Source organism: Trichoderma asperellum, chromosome 3 (assembly GCF_020647865.1).
Source record: "Trichoderma asperellum chromosome 3, complete sequence".
In the NCBI taxonomy this organism is placed as follows: Eukaryota; Fungi; Ascomycota; class Sordariomycetes; order Hypocreales; family Hypocreaceae; genus Trichoderma; species Trichoderma asperellum.
Window position 1 is genome coordinate 4,730,363 of NC_089417.1, and position 18,619 is coordinate 4,748,981.

Here is an 18,619-nt window from a genome sequence, read left to right on the forward strand (position 1 = left end):
ATGCTAGGCCTAATAATAATTATTAGTTACCATAATGACAGCACGGTATTATTTTCATCTGCTGAACTTGACAATTTGTCACAAAATGCCTCTTTATCAACTATTTTCCATCTTTCTTCTGCTAAAAAAGCATGTTTTATGATTAAGAAATGCTTCATAAACCTTTGACAGACGAATAGGTTGTCAGTATAACTTCGAGTACCATCATCAACATCAAGTAGGAGTACATACCAGTGGACCAGCGAAGGCAGAGATTCAAAGCTAGTTCAAACTCTGTTCGATCTCGATCGGCTCCCTGAAATTGAATAAGTTTAGCTATGCCCGCAGCATGACGCGTCCAAGAATGTGATGGTGAGCTACCGTCTATGAGCTAAAACATTGGTGGTCATATATTAGCGGACTGCCTGTAGTGTGACTAAAGCATTTTATTATCAATATCTCGAAAAGTCCTAGTAATTCCACACCACAGAGTGCTTCTGGCGTCATTCGTGTTTCTTCATCATCAATTAGCTCCTGGAGAGCCCGTAGTGCCTTACCATATAGATGTAGGGCTTCAAGATGTCTTTCTGCGGAAAATTCATCATCACTTCACGTATTTTGCCGAAAACACGCGGCAAGGCAGTCTATTGCGTAGTTAAAAGGAAAGTATCTGTATCGAGATGGAATGAAAGATAACAACATATTCTTCTCAGACAGCTGCGGTCAGCATAATCCCAGTTTCAAAGTAGAAGGTGGTTGCGCATTAGCTCCCATGTGAAGCCCGATGAGAGATTCGATAAGGCTCAGAATCTTTTTTTTTTTTCCCTCGTAATATCAGCTTCGGGATGCTCATTGGAAATGGAGTGTGGGAATATGTGAGATTGCTGGCAGACAGCTGATATAGTATGCGCTGGAATATATGGATTCCGTTCCACTCCTTCAGTATAGTTCTTAGAAAAGGCTTCTGACGCCTGATTGGAGCTTATACCTTCGCGACTTGTTTCTAATACCCATACAGGTGTCTTTCTGAGGTTGTGTTTGCCATAATTGTTTCTCTTCATACAGTATTAGATGGTAGGCTAATATGGTGCGAGGCTTGAGAAGGAGAAAAGAAACATAAGATACGAAGAAATAATTTGAATGATCTATTTGCCTATTCTGGATTATACATACCCAGTGTACTCAAAAAATGATTACTGATACTGATCCACCTCAGCCATGAGTTAATGCATAATTGAGGTTGGTTGTCGCCAAATTCGTTTACAACGCTGCCGCTGCTATAACTTTAATTATGTATGTATTTATTAGATTAGTATTTCACTACCAAACTTGTATTCCAATGGTCACTAAAAAAATATGTTTATGCCTCTTGCTATAGGTCGACATTCCTATGACATCCAGGCTAAGGAGGCAGCAGCATTCTTATGTAGTATAAGTGGCGCGCTTGGATACCAATTTGTAAGTGTGAGATCAATAGCAACAGATAAAAATCTTATTTCTTCTTTTGGATCAACGAAATAGCTGGTGTGGAATCATGTAGAACTAGGCGCCATGATAAGCTTTATATCCCCTCTATGTGCACTAACATATGATTCCACTTACTGCCGCTTACGGAGAGAACTTTATTAACGAGAGCTATTTGGTGTTGCCATTGAAACCCATTTCCACCTGTTTTTTCATCAAGTCATCTAAAAGTCTACCTTTCCTTGATGAAGTAATGGATGGGAGAGTGAGCGAGTGAGTGAGCGGACACAATCCCTGATGCGGTCATATCTCAAGAGGGCAGATATATACTGATTTTCATCCTTTGTTAGAATATCATGCTCAAAGCACACTGCAAAACCTTTGTCGTCTAATTACAAGAGTCCCATTACAGCGACAGCGACAGCAGCACCATCTAATCCTGCAGAGTCATGTACCACTTGGAGTCGGCGTCGCCCTTTCAACCCTTAGTTTGCAGCATATCTCGACATAGCTCTTAGCTTATCTCCAAAAAACCAAAAGATAAATGGCGCCGGAATACCCACGCCAATGCTGATAAAGGCGAGAACGCTAGTCCCCCATCCATAACCCAGGTCACTATACAGATATGGGGCGAAGAGAGGGAATCCAAAACCAGCCAAGCTGCGGAGAAGCGCACATGCAGCCATGGCACTGGCCGAGTAGGTCGGGTAGCTGTCCACGATGTACGTCTGCATGCCTTGTAAACATCCCATGGTCCCTGCCGAGCAGATGGCGACACCAATATTGGGCATGATCCAGTGAAGGCGCGCCTGTACGCTCCAACCATACCAGAACAAGCCAATGGAGACCATAATCGATCCGATGAACATGGTTGGCATTCGGAACTCTGGCCGACCAATACCGTTGTTTTTCGTCTTGAGGCTACGGTAAATTCGGTCGATGAAGAAGAAGTTGAGTATAAGACCAGCGAAAGAACCAATAGCGATAGAGAGATAGTTTAGCCCACCAATACTCACACTCTCGCCATACCATTCCGTCCAAATGCTCGGGAAGGTGCCGAGCATCAGATACAGAGTCCCGAAGAGGTATGCCATGTAAATGGCAATGACCGTGATGATCGGCTGGGTCATGAACATACGAATTGGTCGTTCCAGGGCCTTGCCAATTTTCCTTACAAGACTTTCCTGCTCAATATTTCCAGTATACAGGTTGTGGTTTCCTGTAGCATTCACCAAACGATCTCGCTTCCTTCTTAAAAGGGTACCTGGATGCGACTCTCGGAGCCATATTAAGCCTACAGCCTGGATAAACACAGCCGCAATGCTAGATGACCAGAATACCCAACGCCAGGTGCTATACTCGGCGATGAAACCCCCAGAAATCGGTCCAACAACCGGACCCAGGAGCGGTGCAAGAGTGTAGATTCCCATGGCCTTGCCGCGTTCGTCAGCGCTCCATGTGTCACTAATAGCTCCTCCTCCCAGAGCAAGAGGAGCGCTTCCGCCGATCCCAGCTAGGAAGCGAAAGACAAATAACTCGGCCGGGTTCTGCGCAAATCCACAACCTAGATTCCATGCCAGATACCATATATTGCTAAGCTGTAGTAGGCGGACGCGGCCGTAAAGCTCAGATGCAGGCCCGAAGAACAGTGGACCGACTGCGTAGGCGAGGATAAAGATAGAAAGTGACAATTCCATCTCTAGTTTGTTGTTCATGTTGAGGTCTTCGCCCAGTTTGGATAGAGCTGGCGCTACCATGGCCGATGAAACTGGGGAAATGAATGTAAAGAGAGACACGGCTACTGTGTAGCGCCATTTGATCTTGCTCGGCCAATTCTTTGGGTTTTCTGGGTCTTGCGGTCCATCCCAGGTGACGAGATTGGGATCATTGATGCTTTCCGCAGATGATTTCGCCGCCTCCAAGTCTGATGATTTCTGGCTCATTGTAATTAAAGTGTATTTCAGATGAATTATAATAAAAGAGTTCATTCTCCAATATCTGCTGGGATTTCGAGTACTTTTTATACGATGTTTTATAGAACAACTTGGATAGGTAGAATTGGATACCACTAGCCAATCGGAGCCATCGATTTACATCGGGCCCGTGTCGCATTCCGTCCCGGACACCCGTAACATATTAACTGAACTTCAACTGCCTCCGTTAATCCTCCCATTTGAACCGAGGAGGCAAAGATATTCCATGAACTTGAAGCATATCTGATGGCCGTCAAGAGTCGCAATGGGTACCCGACCTATAGCAATTGCTCCCGCGCCGAACAAGACCCCGATTGAGAATGGGAACAGCGGCTTGGAACTCATCAGTACAATGCCCTACACCTGTCAACAGTGTGTGCGTAGAAAGGTCAAATGTGACAAGACATTCCCATCATGCTCGAGCTGTGGCAAAGGCGAGTTTGAGTGTGTCTATCAGGCACCGAACCCTCCGCGACCGCGAAAACGAAAGCGGAATGAGAACGTGCACGAGCGGTTGGTGCGGTATGAGCGCATCTTACAAGAGAATGGCCTTCTCTCTATGGCCGACGACAAACAACACCAGAACACGCAAGACCCAATCGTCCCCGCGAGGAGGACCGGTGAGCTGCTCTCTGGTGACGGCAAATCCCGGTATATCGGCAGCAGTCTCTGGCTCAATACGGGATCGGTCAGCATGCATGAGATATCGGAGGATGAACATGAAGACCAGCCCATTCCACCAGTGGGTACTAACATGTTTGCAATCGATCCAATAACCGGCGCTCTGCTTGGAGGTTCACAGACTCTCGTCCACCATCATCCTAGCCACAAAGACGCAATGAAGCTTTGGGTGGCGCACATTGAAAATGTCGAGCCTCTTTGCAAAATCCTGCATATCCCAACAACAGCGAAGATGGTTGAGACAGTCTCTCAGAAACCTTCCCTGGCTTCAAAAGCAGACGAGTGCTTGCTATTTGCCATTTACCACTTTGCAGTCTTCTCCATGTCGGATGAGGATTGTGTGCTTGAATTTAGGCAATCACGCATCGAATTAATGTCCAAGTACCAACATGCCTTTCGGCAAGCCCTAGTCAATGCATCGTGGCTTAAGACAACTGCAATGCCCATTATCCAGGCGTACGTGCTCTTTCTCATCTCGATCCGCACGCAAATTGATCCTCACCTATTTTGGATCTTGACCGGTATCGCGGTCCGCATTAGCCAGCGCATGGGACTCCATCGCGATGGAGAAGGTCTCAGATTATCCCCGTTCGATGTGCAAATGCGGCGGCGATTGTTCTGGCAGCTCCTCCCTCTCGACGGATACGCAGGCCAAGTCTCAGGCACTGGGATTTCCATCTCACCTAACAGCTGGGACACCAAACCGCCGCTCAATATCAATGATGCGCAGATCTATCCCGGCATGACGCACCAGCCAGAAGAGCAAAAAGGTGCTTCTGAGATGATTTACTGTCTCACGAAGACAGACTTGTCCAATTTGTACACGCGAACTGGGGTCGAAATGAAGGGTGCTGACGGTACGATTCAACTGAAGGCGAATAAGGAACTTGAAACGCTCATCGACGAGGTTGAAAGCACTATTGAGACCAAGTATCTCCGGTACTGTGATATAATCAACCCGCTGCATGTCCTGGTACTTGGGAGCGTGAGATCAGCCATCAATGCTGTACGGCTACGCATCCGAATCTCCCCACTAATGAATCACACCATCGGCGATGCCGAAAGGAAACAGCTTTGTATTCTAGCTCAGCAAATCCTCGATACGGACTGTACACTCTATGGTAACTCTCAGCTAAGGAGGTTTCGATGGAAAATAAAGGCATTGTTCCTTTGGGATGCGCTAATGTGTATCCTGACTAGCCTGGCAAAGGTCGGGGTTTTCTCTCCCACAGAGATCAATAGTACCTGGAGGAAAATGGCAGACGTCTGCCTGAACCATCCTGAAATCCTTGACGCCAAGACAGCGTTACATGCTGCAGTTGGCAAGGTAACACTCAAAGCTTGGGCAGCCAATCCACCAAGCGATGCCACGCCTGAGCCGGAATTTATCACAAGATTGCGCTCTCAACTTGAGGCAAAGACCACTGGCGCGCCGGAGAAGACTGAAAATGTTGCACTTTGTAAAGAAGGTGGAATAAGTATATCCTCACTTAATGATTCACTTTCTAGGAGTCCAGATGAAACCGACTTCAATTTGGCCAGTGATTTCAGTCTTTTCTCTGCGGATTGGTTGTTTGGGGATCAACTTATTGGCTTTTGAAATTCTGGATTTGGGTTGCCGATTTACTTTCTTTGGTCAATAACATTTATATCATTGACTTGTGTTTTCACTGTAGTATATCCAGTACAGACTTTCACTAGTTGAAACACTGCAAGAACTGAATAGTGATTTCTTACAGCGAAGCACCGTCACTAAGCGAGTGTTTTATTCTAGCCACATCTCAGTATTCAAGGCTCTAGAAACAGCGGTACACATGGAAACACCACCGCCTCTGGCTATAGGAAGCATATCTTACTATCAGAATATGTTGTAATGACACGTGTGTTGAGCATCAATTCACTCTGATTGGAGGGGGATGTGCAATTTAATGTTAATACGTCTAGAAATGACTCTAGTCATTCTGTCAGAGTATAAAATACTGGTACTTCTATAGCATCTAGATGACCTCCTTCATGCACAGCCACGTCCCTGTCCCAAATTGGCTATCTACTATTAAACTTGTTTAACAAAAAGGGGACACCCATTTGCCTTCCACAATACGTAGTCGCAATAAAGTTTACTTAAGCTTATGGATGCGCCTATAAAATGGAATCGCTGCAACGCTACAATCGAATTGCCATAGCTGTCCCAGGCGCTGGAGAAGCTGCACAACCAAATGGCACCTCCACATTGAGGCATACCTCGTGATCATTTGGACAACAGTTGGGTGAGGCGGTCTGATCCATCGCTGGAGATAAAATGGCAGTGCTCACTTGGTCCGTGAACTGCGCCTTGAATCCAGGCCCGACTTCCGATGGAACCCGCGGTAGGTGGCAAGACATGCTGTGAGACGCTTCCTGTTTGTGGAGCGATGTTCCGGTCTTTGGCCGAGACCCTTGCCCTCACCTGTGAATAGAAGTACACTACGATATACTCGCATCGTTTAGTAGCACTCGCAGCGTAGCATCTGTCTCTGGAAGCTAGGGATCGAGGGAAATAAGTCAGCTCTCATGTTCCCTGCAGGCACAAGAGCAGCGTAGAGACGGGCTAGTTGTCAATGCAGAATACGTTGAATGGGATTTTGCCAATGCTAGGCGGTTTCTGACGATTTTGTGTAGCATCCAAGATGCATTGCTCCGCGCGTTGGAGTAGTAGGAGCATTATACGCCTCACCTGAACAAGCCTAATCTGAGTATCATGACTAGTAGCAGGTACTTCGTTCATGAGTATGGGGTAAAAGTACATGTACATCATACCAAGCCATGGTGGCTTATGCCAAGAGCCAGATGAAGAGGGCACAAGTCGATCTTTGCTTCTAGCGCTGGGTCTCCGTATTGGAGAATTGATAAGAGCCTTGGCGAAACCTCCACTTAAAGGACAGTGAACGCTCTTGACAAACGGTGTGGAGAGAAGCAAGGAGAGAATCAATATTCCGAATTCGTATGAGCAAACAAACAGCTCAAGACTTTTCTATGCCTGGAGAAGTTTTTGAAGAATACCACACGGAGCTATTTCGCATCCCAATAAGGCGAAGTATTGAACAGGGAGTATAGTAGGTATTACGTATACACAATGAGGAGGATTTAACATTCCTGGGTACCTATATTGCCGTATGACTTTCTATGATGACTTTTGTATTCCCCGTCGATGAGGGTAATTTGAGTGTTCTTTCACGGATACCGGCACGAGAAAGGGCACTCTGCAATGACTAGCAGATGGCGAGATTTGTAGATGAAAAGACGTCAGTTGTTACGGGAGTAATATGCCGTTCAAACAGCTGACTGTTTTAAGATCGAGTTATTGAAGCTCAGAGAGCAAGCATCTTGACGCTGTATACACGCCGGAATTCAGAATCAAAACATACACAGCACAGTCCATCACTCTGTTCAGTGCTGCTCAGCCGCACATGCTGAATCCCATCTCTGCGCCCCCTCCTTGCCTGCAGGCATTCGGCGAGGAGGACGTGCCACCCAGCGGTCCTTGACCTCAGGACCGGGGTAAATCACGTCAAGGGCCCAATTAGGCAGGTCGAAATGCTTATCCTTGGGTGCCGACAAATAGAAAAATCCGAAGGGCGAGTGGCGTGGCGGGTCTAACAACCTTAAGATAACCTAGAACTGGGAATCCACAATAGCGGACGAGGCTTGCTTAGTGCGGGCATTGGAGAGAGCGAGAATTAATCCGTCGCTCTGTCGCTTTGCACACAGAGAAGCTGGCGGCTGGCAGAAGATGCTACGAGCGTGAGACTCGCTGTTGCTGGCTGCGACATGTAAGCGAGTGAATGAAGTGAGGCCCGAGAGGTAATGCTATATGCAGTCACGAGGACGTGCTCTATCTAATGATAAGAACATCGTCAATGCGCCCAATGCTGGAAAATTTGCGCAGCGCCGGGAGCTCGCTGTAGGATGCTGCTAAGGGCAGCCAACAACCCCTAAGCAGCCCCCAACAGCGCTAAGCGAAGTGCTTATTCTGCTAGCTCGCACTTCTAGAACGCTTCCGCCGCACAATGAAAGCGTGGCGCTTTCTAGCGGCGCTTCTCTCACTATTCAGCCAACCAACCACAATCGAATCAATCATCTGGTCAGGCACCAGCATTGCTCGCATAGGCCTTGGCACGTCTGATGAATGGGCTAGGCTGGTATTGATTCGACGCTGTGTCTTCAAGGATTCTCCAATTCTCCAAATTACCCCAGGCAGAGCCGGAATTGGCGCCTCGGCCGATGCGTTCTGGGACTCGACAGACTGCGAGGTTGTCCAACAATGATGCCGGCAAGATGAGACAATGACTTGAGTCTATTGCTCTTCTCTGTACTATAAATATCGCTGTTTGTGGTTTACTAACAGCATTAAGTGAGCAGATAAGGCTCTTGGACCGTAAGCGGGGCGAGATAACATGGATGATGCTCGATGGTGAGAACGCAATGACCCGACTCGTGGCAAACTGCCAGGGCTTCTCCAGAATGCTACCATCGGCTCACGTCTCTCTGCGTTTGCTCACTGCTAGGCGACTTCTCGCGTACAGGTCAGCCCCAACTTCCCCTCGCATGGCACAAGATTGGTGCTACGGCCACCGGGCCTGAGTCAGGCGACATGATCCGCTGCTGCACGCAATCCAGACGTCAACACTAACTCTGGACAGACCAACCGCTTGCCATTCAACACTGCTACCCTCTACGGAGGACACGTGCGGACTCTCCACCGGCCGCTCAGGTGGCTGGAGAAAATATGCAAGCGATAGTAAGAAAGACTTGCAGCGGATGCTCTGAACCAAGACCTGGAGATCATAGTACTGCTGCATGAATATCAGCGAAAGAAAAGCTGTGATGGATACGAATGGAGAAAATACAGAGACACCAACCCACACGGCCAAAGCGCCATCATCCCCAAATTTCCCCAGCCAAGGCCGCCGGACCTTGACCAGGGCTTTATCATCATCTTGCTATAATCTGCAATACATACGGCATGTACATGCGTACTGAATGAGCCTCCACCAAGACAAAAAAATAAGAGTTAGCTCCCTTGGCGGACGCGCCAGCAGTAGAGGAAAAGAGCGGTCTTCCAACCTCAATCTGCCAGCCTCAAAGACTTCGCCCCGGTCCGTGCAGCCCACGAGGCCGTGCTCTTTGCCTCTCTCAGCTTCCTTTCTCCACCGCCGACGATCCAACTTCGGGCTTTTTGCTCGTTTCTGATTGCGGCTAGTCTAGCGATAGGCCTAGCCTGGTGATAGGAAGGTCCAGATATGGGCGTAGAGAGACCGCGTCCCCATGGCTTGGTATGGGGTAGCCTCGGGGCTTCCATGTGTACTTGTACATACAGGCTGCAAGTACACATACATGGAGGCTAGAACGTGGCACGAGCCTGGATAGCTGGGTAAACCTAAACCCAACGCTTAATACATGTAGGTTGTGGTAGGTGCGAAGATACACGTACTCCGTATGTCTCCATACGTCTACTAATGATGGATGCCGACGGCCCTAGTTCCCAGCCGTATCGTTTATAAACTTCCGGGGGCTGCTTCTTCCGTGAGAAAGCTTTCCCTTTTATCTATAGTGGTCTTCTCTTCTGCCCTCTGTCGTTACTCGTCCCCTGTCGACGACTCTGGTGCCCAAGAGTATCTGTATCGTGCGAGGAACCGCCGCCAGGTGATTATAGATCACTCTTTTGACATTTGGCCTTCTCTCCTCTCGCGACCAAAGCCCAATCAATTTCCTAGAATCTCGCCGTCATGAGCTATCAAGACGACGGGCTTCACGCCCATCACCCCAACAGCACTGCCTACGGCCACGATGCCGAGAAATTCAGCACCGGCGCCGGCAACTTCGAAAATGTTCGCATCCGTGGCTTGGAGACTTCGGCCGAGACGTCTCTGCATCGCGGTCTCAAAGCCCGTCACATTTCTATGATTGCCATCGGTGGCGCTCTCGGTACAGGTCTCATCATTGGTACTGGCAAGGCTCTCGCTCAAGCTGGACCTGGTTCATTGCTCATTTCGTACTGTTTCGTCGGACTTCTCGTCTACGGCGTTATGGCATCTCTGGGAGAAATGGCGGCCTGGCTACCTATGAGTGCTGGGTTCACAGGTTATGCGACGCGATACTGCCATCCATCTTTGGGATTTGCTCTTGGCTGGACGTGAGTTGAAATTCTACTGCAATTTTTGGTTTGTAGGGCTAATGGAAACCCAAGATATTGGTTCAAGTATATTATCACCACTCCGAATCAGTTGACGGCTGCCGCATTGGTAATTCAATTCTGGTGCCCTCGAGACAAGGTCAATCCGGGTGTCTTCATTGCCATCTTCTTAGTCACCATCATTGTCGTCGTATGTCTATCTATTTTTTTCCTCCTTCTCGGTTTTTCTACTCTGTCCTAACCACTACACAGAATTACCTAGGAATCGAACTCTTTGGCGAGCTGGAATTTTGGTTGTCGTCTTTCAAGGTCGTCATAATCGTCGGTATCATCATTTTCGCTCTCGTCATTGCTTGCGGGGGCGGCCCCAACGGTGATGCTCCTGGCTTCCGATACTGGCACAATCCCGGCGCATTTGCTGAATTGTATTCCGATGGTTCCCTCGGCAAGTTCCTCGGCTTCTGGTCTGTCATGGTCAATGCAACTTTTGCCTACCTTGGAACTGAGCTGGTTGGTGTCACCGCTGGTGAAGCCCAGAATCCTCGACGAAGCATCCCCAAGGGTATGTTCATTCTTTTCCTTTATACCAGTCACACTTCCATACTACGAAGACTAACGGGTTTCCGCAGCCATCAAGCTTACCTTCTTCCGTATCCTCATCTTCTACTGCCTCAGCATCTTCCTTGTCGGCATGATTGTCCCCTATAACAGTAAGGACCTCGCCTTCGCCAACAAGCAGACTACTGGCGCCAACGCTTCGCCTTTCGTTGTCGCGGCCACTCTCGCCGGTGTCAAGGTCCTGCCGCACATCATCAATGCTTGCATCTTGGTCTTTGTCTTTTCCGCCTCCAACTCTGATTTGTACATTGCGAGCCGAACTCTCTATGGCCTTGCCTCAGATGATGCTGCTCCAGCTATTTTCAAGAAGACAAATAAGCGCGGCGTGCCCTACCCGGCGCTTTTCCTTTCCGCAGCTATTTCATGCCTTGCGTTTATGAACGCTTCTACCAGCAGCACAGTGGTACGTTTCTTCAATGGTCCCTCATGAAACACTAAAGGATTTATTTTAACACGATGATTAGGTCTTTGGCTACTTCGTCAATCTCGTCACTATCTTTGGTATCTTGACCTGGATTTCCATCCTCGTCACCTACCTCTTCTTCCTCCGCGCGCGCCGAGCCCAAAACATTCCCGATAGTGCCATGCCTTATGTCGCCCTCAGGGATTCTGGGGCACCGTCATCTGCCTGGCCTTTGTTATTCTTATCAGTCTAACAAAGAACTTCAACGTCTTCATCCACACTAAGGAGACGAATTTTGACTACAAGAACTTCATCACAGGATATCTTGGAATTCCTCTCTATATTTCCATGCTCTTTGGACACATGCTCCTCACTGGCAGCCGAGGTGTCAAGCCTCACGAGGCAGACTTTTACACCGGAAAAGACATCATCGACTCGCAGGAGGCGGACTATCTGGAACAAGAGCAGATCAAAAACGCAGACAGCCAGGGCATGCGCAAGTTTTACAACCGTTATATTGCGTGGCTATTTTAGAAGTTACAGGAGTTGTGAATGGTCCTGTTCCTTTGAAAGATGGGCGGCTTCAGGACTTTACAGTAGACTGGGCTGGTTCTCCATTTTTTTAGAATTATGATTGCATGGTATATGGTATAAATTACGAAGTATTGTCAATAATATGATTAGATGTTTATAAATTCACGTTCAATGCTCGTCTGGTGATTCCTTCAAGGTTTAGAATAAGTGAAGACAGCTTGCTCAATGCCAACCAAGTAGTGGAAAGCAGCATACTCAAATCCTCAATCAACGTTCAAAATCACAAATATTTCATCATCATTCAGCGCATTATAAAATATCTGCTATGCAAATGCGTTCATGTGAAAGAAAGAAAAGGACAAACGAGAAGAAAAGAAAAACGCCACCAACTCACACACATTCGTTCAAAAGAACGCCCCGTCGTGTGCTATACAAAGAAGAGGAAATAAAACACCACACTGGCCGTAAAATGTATGCATGCAAGAAGACAGATAGTTACACCAAATGATGCCTCCTCTCCCCTGCTCTCCTTCAAGCGCAAAATTCCAACATGTCGTCGGGATGTGTGTTTTTCCCTTCCTGTCGTAGAATATATATAAAAAGGGGTATAATTCGAAAAGAAATGATAATAGCATAATGTTTTATCGTAGCCTGCTGAGAGCTTTGTATAATTTTTTTCTTCGTCCTTTCCTTTTATCTCCTCTTTCCAATTGTTACTTATCATCTTCGTTTTCAGCCCTCAATAGGTTTTACACAGTGTCCTTTTAGACACCTCTGAACAGACGGACGATAAGGAACCACATGGCTCCCAAGAATTTGAAGCTGCTCAATGCTGCAACACTCCAAAGGACGACAGCCATGTAGATGTTGGATCGCTCTGTTTGCTGATTCTCAATATCCTGCTGGTTACCAGGCGTGATCCTCTCGAGGCCAGCTGAGCTCAAAACCACGGCTGCCAGGGCAAAGTTGGTAATCATCCAGATCAGCACGACACCAGTTCGTACACCTCTGTAGTAGTCCATCTGTTTCTCTTGCAGCTGAGCTTCCGTGGGGGCAGACTTTACTTCCTTATATTTGACGCTGAATACCGAGACTTCTCGCTGGTACTGCGCATTCAAATCACCCTCATCAGGGAGATCTGTTTTACCCTGGCCGTCTTTGGTGTTGACAGACGGCAGCTTTTCCACTTTATCGTCACCCTTGGTACCCCAGGAAACATCATGGGTGTTGCAGAAAGCGTAGACGTTGAGAATGTTGGTAAAAGTTGGAGTCAGGAGCATGTACTGGAGAAACGAGGTAACCATGTGCCATGGATCGAACATGAGAAGAGATGCAATGAGCCAGATACCGTAGGTCGACATGACGGAAACGATGAGCGTGTAGAAGACCTGGTTCTTAAAAATCTCGCTGATGCTAAACCCGCCTCCGCTGTGAATATCTGCAATAATAGCTTTGACGGCGATGAAAATGGCAGCAAACATCAAGTATCTGTCCGATTCGGGTTAGTAATCACTTAATTAAAGGGGGAGGGGGGAGAAAGAAGAACAGAACGTACATCATGATACCTGCCCAGAACCAGACCATGGCAGTGTAAAGTTTGCCAGAACCAGCCGGCCGATTACCCAAAGACAAGACGAAACAAGTAATCAGGCAAACGCCATACAGCCACTCAAATACAACGCCCAGGATATTACCAACTTTGCCGAGGAGATCGTCCGAGCCCAGACTCGTAATCAGGATTTTGAAGACCAAGAAGAAGTTACCAATTGCGAACCAAGCAAAGATCATGTTGATGGTGTTGAAGACAAATTCAATAAAGAATGCAATCTTTCGGAAGAAAGAGTGGTCAGAGCGGAAGAAGTCGTGGAAATGAGCGATGGCGTAGATGGCAGCGAAGAAAGAGCCGTTGAGCCAACGACGTCGCTGGAGGACCAATTCCGTCACTGTATCGGGCACATCAGTCTCGCCGGTGGCAGACTTGACATACTGCAGGATCCAGTGGCAGTTTCGCTTAGTGACCAGCTCGAAGCAGAGAATACGATCTTCGGCCAGGTACATGTTGGACTCGAAGAGACCTGCTTTGTGACCACCATGCAGCGTTTCACCCAAGAAATACTTTTCGAGAGGGCCTTGGCCGTTCTTGTCGTTCTGCAAGGCAACATATCGATAAGCTGAGAAGGCACCAGGCAAGACGGAGATGAAGCCAAAGGCCGACTCCAAGGGCTTATCCAGAATGTTGCTCATCTTGTACTCAAAGTTTTGCGTTGCAACCAGAGGGTTGATCAAGTTTTTGCCACCAGTACCCAACATGGCCTTGATCTCACCACAGGCGCCTCCGCACATGGGTTCTAGGTCGAACGCCTTCCACAGATGGTAGATAGAACTACCTCCCGGTCTTGTACCGGCATCAATGAGGACGCAAATGTTGGGGTCCAGAACACGGCCAAATGCTTGGAAAAACCATCTGTGGGAGTTGATCTTCTTTGCATTCTTCTCTTTGAGACAGAAGAGCAGTTGGACGGGTGTTCGGCGATGAACCAGCGAGACAACGTCCTTGGTCAGCTGCAGGTGCGTCTGGGTGGTGTATTCATAGATGTGCGCCGTCACATCCTTGTTGTTCACTTGCTGCTTGGCGATACCCTCTTGATAGACTCCGAGACCAGCTAGCACTGCCCTTGTTCGGGGGTTGATCTTGGAACGACCATCGCTGACAATGCAGACCACAATCTTCTTCCAGGCGTCCTTACCCCAGGTCTTACTGTTTGGGCGGTTGCACATGTATTCAATGTTCTTGAAAACACCAACCATAGTTCGTGCAAAGAGAACGTCGTCTTCATTGTACATGGTAACTACGATGAACAGTTCGGTGTGCCGAGGCTTACTGAAGAGCCTCTGACGCAACGTAAAATTCTCATCATAGAAATCTTTAGGATCACAGGTTGCGGCCGAGTATCGCATGTGTGTAAACTCATCACGTTCGCCGTGAGGGTTTTCGCGCAGTAGTACAGGCGGCACTGGGCAATCAAGCACCAGATTGCCACGGTATAAAAGCACCTGCTTCACTGTCTTCCATCTTTTGATGCCACCCGTCGGTGTGACAGGCCGAGTCTCTTCCTGCTGGGTGAGAGGGTGTTCGGAGTTCTGATGTGAGAGCATCGGTCGTCGGTCGTCATAGTCGGGGTGTTCGTACGGTTGATCATAGTCTTGGCCGGTGTGTGGATGCGGCTCATAAGGAGCATTGTAGTAGGCATTGTGATGGGCCTCTGGATCTACTGAGTAGTCGGACGGACGGTGGCCGGTGTTGTAAGGTTGGTCGGGGTTGTAGGACAAACCGTCAACAGAGGCCTGAAACAAACAAAAACTCAGTCAGTCACCGCAACTCCCCATTGGCTTATGAACAGCATAATCTCAAGCACTCACAGCGGGGTTAATGTGTAGCTGGTCGCTCGGGCTTGCCAGTCGCCCAATATTGGGCATCTGGGCATTCTGAGGATGATATTGGCCATAGGGATTCTCGTCCATCTGGTATCCCTGCTGAAGCGGGTGTCCAGGCGACGGAGTCCTATATGGGTTACCCCGAGGATCCATCTGGTGATACTGGTCGTCCTCGTAGTTGTGATCTGCGGGTATAATGTTCGTTAGATATGGCGAAGATCCAAAGAAACGAGCCAGTCGTTGAGTTAAAGGAAAACGCCAAAAAACGAATAAGAAGTGAGAGAGGCAGGAGAGAAGAGAGATGTGGAAACAACGCAATGATGCGCCCCAGGGCTAGCTGTATACTACTAGCCAGTATATATCACGTAGCATGTAGCCCGCCGCACATCCAGGGACCGCGGGGAGGAGCTAGCCAAGAGCGTCGAGCATCGCAATGGGGAGAAGATGAAGATGTCGCAACAGGGACTCGTAAGGACGAAGTGGGCAAAAGTGGGTGTTCGAGATTAAGCGGGCAGGGGGTTGAGGTGCCAAGAGTCGTCAGAAGGGGAAATTGGACGATTGCAAGCGTACATACCTAGGCGATTATACGACATGGTTGGAGCAAATCAATTGCCAGTGCTAGTGACGGTGCGAGGTAGAGCTGGGGAGCGAGGCAGACGATGAATCGCGAGTTCTTTTTCTTCTCTCCCTTCCACGTTGCTTCTGGTGGCGCGTGGAATGGAGACAGCCGGTAGTCGCCTCGTGTTTACGACACCGAGTTCAGAGAAAGAGGGCGGCGCAGCGGCGGCTCTGCGTCGTCGTCGTCGTCTGATGGTTTAAGGGAAGCAAGGGCCTGTGCGCGCACCCTGGGATGGTTCGAGGCCTGGTCGATGAAGCTCCAATGAGCGGCTTTGGGGTAATATGCAAGGTACGTCGGGGCCGTGTTTCTGTCGACTTTCGCAGATCACCTCTCTCTCGCGAAATGCTAGGGTTGGCAGAGGCACGAAGCAGACACGCAGAAAAACAGCCCTGAAATAGCGGTGGATCCTCTCGCGAGGAGCTAAATCGTAATCGTAATTGGAGCGATCTCTCGGTGTGCCTGTTGCGAATCGAACGGGGGGACGCGCATGAAAAAGAAAGAAAATGATGAGGATGTGAAGAGATCAAACGGCGGTTTCAAAGCTGATGAGTTTCAATGAAGCTGGAGCCGAAGGCCCCTTGGTCCAGCTGTCGGTTTCAGAGGTGCTAGTGGGGGGCTAGTGCCCTGTAGCGTCTCGTAGGGGCTTGGGGGTGGCCGTGGGAAGGCAGACTGGCGGGCTTTTACTGGTCCGCAGCGCTCAGCACTCCACCAATTGCCTTGGCGACGGGGGGGAGCAAACAGTGACGTCGATAAGATACCACATCGAACGGGATTAGACGAGGAATCAGCCGTGCGTGCTTTGTAGCACAGATTCAGGGGTGCGCTGAGTGCTCTGTGTGCTGTCCTATTACACGTGCCATGAGGCTCTTTTCGCTCTTTTGCATTGTATTTTTTCTGTGTGAGGCGACGCTATTAATACCTGCTCCGTCAAATGTACCCACCCAAGCCACCCTGAGGGGGGGCTAGAGAGACGCTACTGCAATTAAGAAAGGGCGGCTAGATGGCGGCACGACTCCTCCGTACTGCAATGATCATCATGCGCGATATCATATTCATACCGATGAAGGCACGAGCCTGCCACATGTCTCTCACATGACGGTATACAGTATACATGCACATACATATTGGTGTGTTCGTCAGCGTCACCATTCCGTGTATATTCATGCGGCGAGCATCTCCGACTTCCACTTACAGACACTCGCCTCTCTCTCCATCTCTCCATTACGAGCAAGAGCTAAAAATAAACATTCGCCACGGATCTGAAAGGGAGCCTGCCGCAGTCAGCCTGGATACAATAACCCCAGCAGAGCTCAGCCTCGCCGGCATCATCCAATCATTAATTCTGGTGGCGTCACACAACGGGTTAAGGGTCTCCAAGCCTCTGTCCGCGCGTAGCCTTTGTCGTCACGGCTGATGCGTCTAGTGAGTTAAAATCGCTAGATTCTAGCCGATCTAGGGATCGCCCTTTTTTTTTTTTTTTTCTTTTTTTTTATGAAAATTCTCTCTTAATGACGATCAGCATAGCGTCGGGTTGCTCCAGATTTTATACTGGGCCATAACGTTGTAAATGGTCCGATGGTCGCTTGTATTATTTAATATTCTTTTCTCCAAACGCCGTATCTCCTCATGCAGCGAGTTTCTCAATAGGAAAGTTAAGCGTAAAATGGTGCATGATTGGAAGCATTGCACAGCCCATATATCAGCAGCCAGGCCACTACTAGTACTGCCTAGTCTCTATTTCTAGCATAACTCTTCTCAGCCTCAGATACAGCATAGACTATTGCCCTTGTTTTTTTATACACAACCTGGAAAACAAATGCGGGGCTTTGAAGCTGCCTCGCGGGGTATCTTGATCGTAGTAGTAATAGGGTTTGGCTGACGTGTCGAATTACTTCAGAGCTCTTCCCACCGCCATGCCATCGGTATATACAGCTACAGGAACAAGTCACCCTGTCGTCTACGGAATACGAGTTCCACTTAAAGCAAATGCTGATAAGTAAATTATAAAATGTGCCGATATTATACTATTTTTAACCCTATGAGCTAGAATCGTAGGCACTTGTTACTTGAAGATGGGTACTGAACCCGTCTGTAGCATCAATAGCGCCACCTACTGTATAAGGTAGATATATTTACCTAACATTTGTTAAATACGGAGTAAATAGTCTTGATTAATAATTGTATTCTCTGCGTTATCAGTAGATCTTGACCTCTCTTTCTGCCGAGATTGGATGCTATGTCGGGTATCTTCATACTGCTTTCTTTACATATCAGTAACATGGCTCTGCCTTATACAGCAAAGCTATCAAAGACGAGGCATATTGTCTTCATATAAAAAAAATCTCAATACTACAGATACATGCGCTTGATTAGCAATTGCTTAGTCTATGGCGCTAAAAGCGTTTTACATGCATTGCTTTTATTCTGACATAAGATACTGCCTACCATCCGAAATAAGCGGATATCCCCGACAAAGCCTGCCGAAGATTTAGGTCAAGATACATGTATCTTCAGACCTGAATTTCCGATTTAGAGACAAGCCAAATCCAAGGTACTCTTGAGGTTTTTATTATTAAAACTAACTCACCAAACAACTTCTTAGCTAACCAATTATTAGCGTAGCAGCATGTGGTAGATGAATTTACACCGCTTGTTTGTTATGCGTCCTCCCTGTAATATAATAAGATTGACACAAACTTGTTATAACCTCCCATAAATAAAAAGATGAAAGAGAAGAAAGA

The 18,619-nt window shown here is 48.0% G+C and overlaps 5 protein-coding genes across 5 annotated transcripts; 3 read left to right on the plus strand and 2 right to left on the minus strand.

Annotated features, from left to right (window-relative positions):
* Nucleotides 1-1,928: 1,928 nt before the first annotated feature.
* On the minus strand, nucleotides 1,929-3,386 carry TrAFT101_006163 (uncharacterized protein; the record flags this gene model as incomplete). The annotated part of the gene is made up of 1 exon (XM_024902563.2): nucleotides 1,929-3,386. One exon carries the CDS (start codon nucleotides 3,384-3,386, stop codon nucleotides 1,929-1,931), a length of 1,458 nt encoding a protein of 485 aa, XP_024760690.2.
* A 180-nt stretch (nucleotides 3,387-3,566) lies between these two features.
* Nucleotides 3,567-5,928, plus strand: TrAFT101_006164 (uncharacterized protein). The gene has a single exon (XM_024908220.2). The coding sequence runs from the start codon at nucleotides 3,682-3,684 to the stop codon at nucleotides 5,695-5,697; it is 2,016 nt and encodes a 671-aa protein (XP_024760691.2). The 5' UTR covers nucleotides 3,567-3,681; the 3' UTR covers nucleotides 5,698-5,928.
* A 3,934-nt stretch (nucleotides 5,929-9,862) lies between these two features.
* On the plus strand, nucleotides 9,863-11,543 carry TrAFT101_006165 (uncharacterized protein; the record flags this gene model as incomplete). Its single annotated transcript, XM_024902564.2, has 5 exons — nucleotides 9,863-10,269; nucleotides 10,324-10,459; nucleotides 10,522-10,831; nucleotides 10,899-11,290; nucleotides 11,352-11,543. The coding sequence occupies 5 exons, from the start codon at nucleotides 9,863-9,865 to the stop codon at nucleotides 11,541-11,543; spliced, it is 1,437 nt and encodes a 478-aa protein (XP_024760692.2).
* Nucleotides 11,544-11,638: 95 nt separating this feature from the next.
* On the plus strand, nucleotides 11,639-11,824 carry TrAFT101_006166 (uncharacterized protein; the record flags this gene model as incomplete). The annotated part of the gene is made up of 1 exon (XM_066127671.1): nucleotides 11,639-11,824. The coding sequence occupies one exon, from the start codon at nucleotides 11,639-11,641 to the stop codon at nucleotides 11,822-11,824; it is 186 nt and encodes a 61-aa protein (XP_065983784.1).
* Nucleotides 11,825-11,927: 103 nt separating this feature from the next.
* On the minus strand, nucleotides 11,928-16,404 carry CHS3 (Chitin synthase, class 3). Its single transcript, XM_024903956.2, has 4 exons — nucleotides 15,834-16,404; nucleotides 15,245-15,444; nucleotides 13,380-15,169; nucleotides 11,928-13,312 (listed from the first exon to the last, which is right to left on the minus strand). Exons 1-4 carry the CDS (start codon nucleotides 15,850-15,852, stop codon nucleotides 12,589-12,591), a joined length of 2,733 nt encoding a protein of 910 aa, XP_024760693.1. The 5' UTR covers nucleotides 15,853-16,404; the 3' UTR covers nucleotides 11,928-12,588.
* Between the last annotated feature and the right edge of the window lie 2,215 nt (nucleotides 16,405-18,619).